The sequence below is a fragment of the Aphelocoma coerulescens genome, unplaced genomic scaffold (assembly GCF_041296385.1).
Source record: "Aphelocoma coerulescens isolate FSJ_1873_10779 unplaced genomic scaffold, UR_Acoe_1.0 HiC_scaffold_118, whole genome shotgun sequence".
NCBI classification, from domain to species: Eukaryota; Metazoa; Chordata; class Aves; order Passeriformes; family Corvidae; genus Aphelocoma; species Aphelocoma coerulescens.
Genome location: NW_027183476.1, coordinates 479,274 through 483,887, shown reverse-complemented (window position 1 = coordinate 483,887; position 4,614 = coordinate 479,274). Strand labels below are relative to the sequence as shown.

General features: G+C 58.3%; 1 protein-coding gene across 1 annotated transcript in view; it reads right to left on the bottom strand.

Moving 5' to 3' along the window:
• Positions 1 to 1,912, bottom strand: part of SPTBN4 (spectrin beta, non-erythrocytic 4) — a 55,367-nt gene extending 53,455 nt beyond the window's left edge. The window contains 2 exon segments of the mRNA XM_068998464.1: positions 286 to 437; positions 1,780 to 1,912. Of these exon segments, the coding sequence (XP_068854565.1) occupies positions 286 to 437; positions 1,780 to 1,912 (285 nt within the window).
• Positions 1,913 to 4,614: the final 2,702 nt, after the last annotated feature.

Genomic DNA, 4,614 nt, shown 5'->3' with positions numbered 1-4,614 from the left:
TGGGAGAAGATGATGATGACAGCAATGCTGCTCATGGCAATGATGATGATGACGACGATGATGATGACAATGATGATGGTGACAATGATAATGAAGATGACAGAGAATGATGATGATGATGATGCCACTCATGATGATGGTGGTGACGATGATGAGGATGGTAGAGGATGATGACGACAACAACGCTGCTCACGGCAATGATGATGATGATGATGATGATGATGATGACGATGATGACGATGACGACGATGACGGCGATGAAGACGCCAGTGGCTGTCCCCTCACCAGGGTCTCCCCCGAGAGCACCTCGAGCAGCCGCGTGAGCACGAAGCCGTCGCGCAGGTCCGAGTACAGGTCCCCGACGCGGCAGGCGGCGCGCGCCAGGTGCGCGTTCACCCACTTGGTGAAGGTCTTCTTCTGCACCGCGTCCCGCTCGTCTGGGGGGTGGGACAGAGGGGTCATCCCAAAAACAACTCGGGACCCCCAAATCCACCCCAAAACCACCCCAAAAACCACCCCAAAAGCACCCTGAGACCCCCACGGAACTCAGGACCCCACCCCAGGCGTGCGCTCACCCCCTTGGTGAAGGTCTCCTTCTGCACTGATCGTCTGGGGGTCATTGGGGTCACCCCAAATCCACCCTGGGACCCCAAATCCACCCCAAAACCACCCCAAATCCACCCCAAATCCACCCCAAAACCACCCCAAAACCACCCTTGAGACCCTCATGGAACTCAGGACCCCCCCAAGAGGTCCAAGGGTTTTTTGGGGGAGGGTCTGGGAGGTGTTTTGGGGGGTCTGGGGGAGGTTGGGGTTTTTTTGAGGGGGGCTGGGACATTTTGGGGTCTTTTTGGGGGTGGGGGGGTCCAGAGATTTTTTGGGGGGGTCTAGGAGGGTTTCTGGGGTTTTTGGGGGGGGATCTGGGAGGGTTTTTGGGGGGTCTGGGGGTTTGGGGCTTTTTTGGGGCGGTTTGGGGGTTTTGCAGTCTCAGGGGAGGTTTTTGGGGAGTGTGGGGAGATTTTGGGGGTTTTTTTGATGGGATGGTCCAGGATTTTTGGGGAAATTTGGGGGTTTTGGGGGCTTTTTGGGGGTTTTTTTGGGGTTTTTTTGGAGGGTGGTCCAGGTTGTTTTTGGGAAATTTGGGGGTGTTCTGGGTTTTTTTGGGGGAGATTTTTAAGGTTTTTTGGGGGGAGATTGTGAGGGCTTTTTTTGGGAAAGTTTGGGGTTTTTTGGTTTTTTTGGGGGGGAGATTTTTGGGATTGTTTGGGGGGGGCAGTCCAGGGTTGTTTGGGGAAATTTGGTTTTTTTTTTTTGGGGGGGGGGGTTGGGGTTTTTTTTGGGGGGATTGCTCCAGGGCTTTTGGGGAAATTTGGGGATTTTTTGGTGGTTTTGGGGGGAAATTTTGGGGTTTTTTTTGGGGGGGGGGTGGTCCAGAGGTTTTTTGGGGAAATTTGGGGTTTTTGGGGGTTTTTGGGCGGGTTTTTTTTGGGGGGGGGATTTTTGGGATTGTTTGGGGGAGGTGGTCCAGGGTTTTTTGGGGAAATCTGGGGGACTTCTGGGGTTTTTTGGGGGGGATTTTTTCGGGAGTGGTCCAGGGTTTTTCGGGTGTTTTTCGGGCATATTTTGGGGCGGTATTTTGGGCGTTTTTTTGGGGGGATGGTCCAGGGTTTTTTGGTGAAATTTGGGGTTTTTTGGGCTTTTTTTGGAAGGGAGTTTTTTGGGATTTTTTGGGGGGGGGGGGTTGGGTTGTTTTTTTTTGGGGGGGGGGTCTTCACCCACCAGCCAAGGCCTTGATCCGGGAGCACTCGAAGATTTTGGGGTCCCCCCACCCGCGGGGGTCCGGGGGGTCCCAGGGGCCGTTGTTGTTGTTGGGGGGTGGGGCGGGGTCCATGTTGTCCAGCTCGGCCGCCATCGGGGTCAGGGGGGGCGGGGGGCGGTCCCCCAAATTGGGGAAGGGTCCCACAACGATCTCAGGGGGAGCCTGGAAGAGATTTGGGGGCGGGGCTTCAGGTTTGGGGGGTGGGGGCTGAGACCCCCCCTCAAAATGCTTTAGGCTCCCCCCCAGAAGGGGCTGAAACCCCCCCAAAAAAGTCTTCAGAGACCCCCAAAATCCAGCCATGAGACCCCCAAAATCTCCCCAGGAGTCCCCCCAAAATCCAGCCATGAGACCCCCAAAATCCCCCCCCGAGACCCCCATAAAACCCCCCCAGGACCCCCAAAATCCCCCAAAATTTCCCCCAATCCCCCTCTCCCCTCCCCAGAACCCCCCAGGACCCCCAGAGGGGGCTGAGACCCCTCCCCAAAAATCTTCAGAGACCCCCCAAAATCCAGCCATGAGCCCCCAAAAATCCCCCCAGGAGCGCCCCAAAATCCCCCCCCAAGACCCCCAAAAACCCCCCAGGACCCCCAAAATCACCCCAAATTTCCCCCAAATCCCCCTCTCCCCACCCCAAAATCTTCAGAGATGCCCCAAAATCCAGCCATAAGCCCCCAAAAATCCCCCCAGGAACCCCCAAAATCCTCCCCCAAGACCCCCAAAATCCCCCCAGGAGCCCCCCCAAAATCCCCCCCCGAGACCCCCAAAATCCCCCCAGGACCCCCCAAAATCACCCAAAATTTCCCCCAAATCCCCCTCTCCCCTCCCCAGAACCCCCCAGGATCCCCAGAAAGGGCTGAGACCCCTCCCAAAAATCCCCCCCGAGACCCCCAAAATCCCCCCAGGACCCCCAAAATCACCCAAAATTTCCCCCAAATCCCCCTCTCCCCACCCCCAAAATCTTCAGAGCCCCCCCAAAATCCAGCCATGAGACCCCCATAAAACCCGCCCAGGACCCCCAAAATCCCCCAAAATTTCCTCCAATCCCCCTCTCCCCTCCCCAGAACCCCCCAGGACCCCCAGAGGGGGCTGAGACCCCTCCCCAAAAATCTTCAGAGACCCCCCCAAAATCCAGCCATGAGCCCCCAAAAATCCCCCCAGGAGTCCCCCCAAAATCCCCCCAGGACCCCCAAAATCATCCAAAATTTCCCCCAAAGCCCCCTCTCCCCCCCCCCAAAATCTTCAGAGCCCCCCCAAAATCCCCCCCGAGACCCCCAAAATCCCCCCAAGACCCCCAAAATCCCCCAAAATTTCCCCCAAATCCCCCTCTCCCCTCCCCAGAACCCCCCAGGACCCCCAGAGGGGGCTGAGACCCCTCCCCAAAAATTTTCAGAGACCCCCCAAAATCCAGCCGTGAGCCCCCAAAAATCCCCGCAGGAGCGCCCCAAAATCCCCCCCCAAGACCCCCAAAAACCCCCCAGGACCCCCAAAATCACCCAAAATTTCCCCCAAATCCCCCTCTCCCCTCCCTAAAACCCCTCAGGACCCCCTGAAGTCCCCCCAAAAACCCCTCACAGCCCCCCTAAAATCCCCCCCAAATCCCCCCGAGACCCCCTAAAATTCCTCCAAATCCCTAAAATCCCCCCAAAAACCCCCAAAATTCCCCAAATCCACCCCCCCTCCCCCCCAGGCCCGGCCCCTCCCGCCGGTGACCTTGAGGGACCCCCCCCCCCATCCCCGAACCACCCCCGCCCCCCCCCCAAATCCCTCCCCGGCACCCCCAAAATCCCCCCCAGGACCCCCCAAAATCCCCCCCCTCTCTCCCCCCCCCCTCATCCCCATCACCTGCCCGGATTGGAGGGGGGGGAATGGGGGGGGGGGATGCTGGGAATTCTGGGAATGTTGGGAATTCTGGGAATGCTGGGAATGAAGGGGGGGGGGTCCTGGGGTGGTGGGGGGGGTGGGGGAGGGGGGGGGGTCTCCACTCACCGGTTTTGGGGGGGTGGGGGAGGGGTCGCAGCCGCCGCTGCCGCCGCCGGTCCCGCCCGGAGCGCGCGACGCCGCCCGCGCCCCTCCCCCACCCCCTCCCCCCCCCCCGCATCGGGACACGCCCCTCCCCCCCCCCCATCCCCATCCCTGACCATTCCCAAACCGGGATGGGGGATGGGGGATGGGGACCCCGATGTCCCGGCGTTATCCCGGCATTTCTGAGGTGCCGGGAATTCGCGTTGTCCCCGGGGATTGGTGTGATCCCGGAATTCCCCGTTATCCCGGAATTCCCCGTTATCCCAATTTCCCCGTTATCTCGGAATTTCCCCGTTATCTCGGAATTTCCCGTTATCCCGGTATTCCCATTATCCCGGGATTCCTCCTTATCCCGGAATTCCCCGTTATCCCGGGATTCCCGTTATCCCAATTTCCCTGTTATCCCAATTTCCCCGTTATCCCGGGATTCCCGTTATCCCGGTTTGTGTCAGCGTTATCCCGAAATTCCCGTTATCCCAGTATTCCCGTTATCCTGTTATTCCCGTTATCCCAATTTCCCCGTTATCCCGGTTTGTGTCAGTGTTATCCCAAAATTCCCCTTTATCCCGGGATTCCCATTATCCCGGGATCCCCGTTATCCCAAAATTCCCCGTTATCCCGGGATTCCCGTTATCCCAATTTCCCCGTTATCCCGGAATTTCCCGTTATCCCGGTATTCCCATTATCCTGGAATTCCCCGTTATCCCAGAATTCCCCGTTATCCTGGTTCGTGTCAGCATTATCCCGAAATTCCCGTTATCCCGGAATTCCCC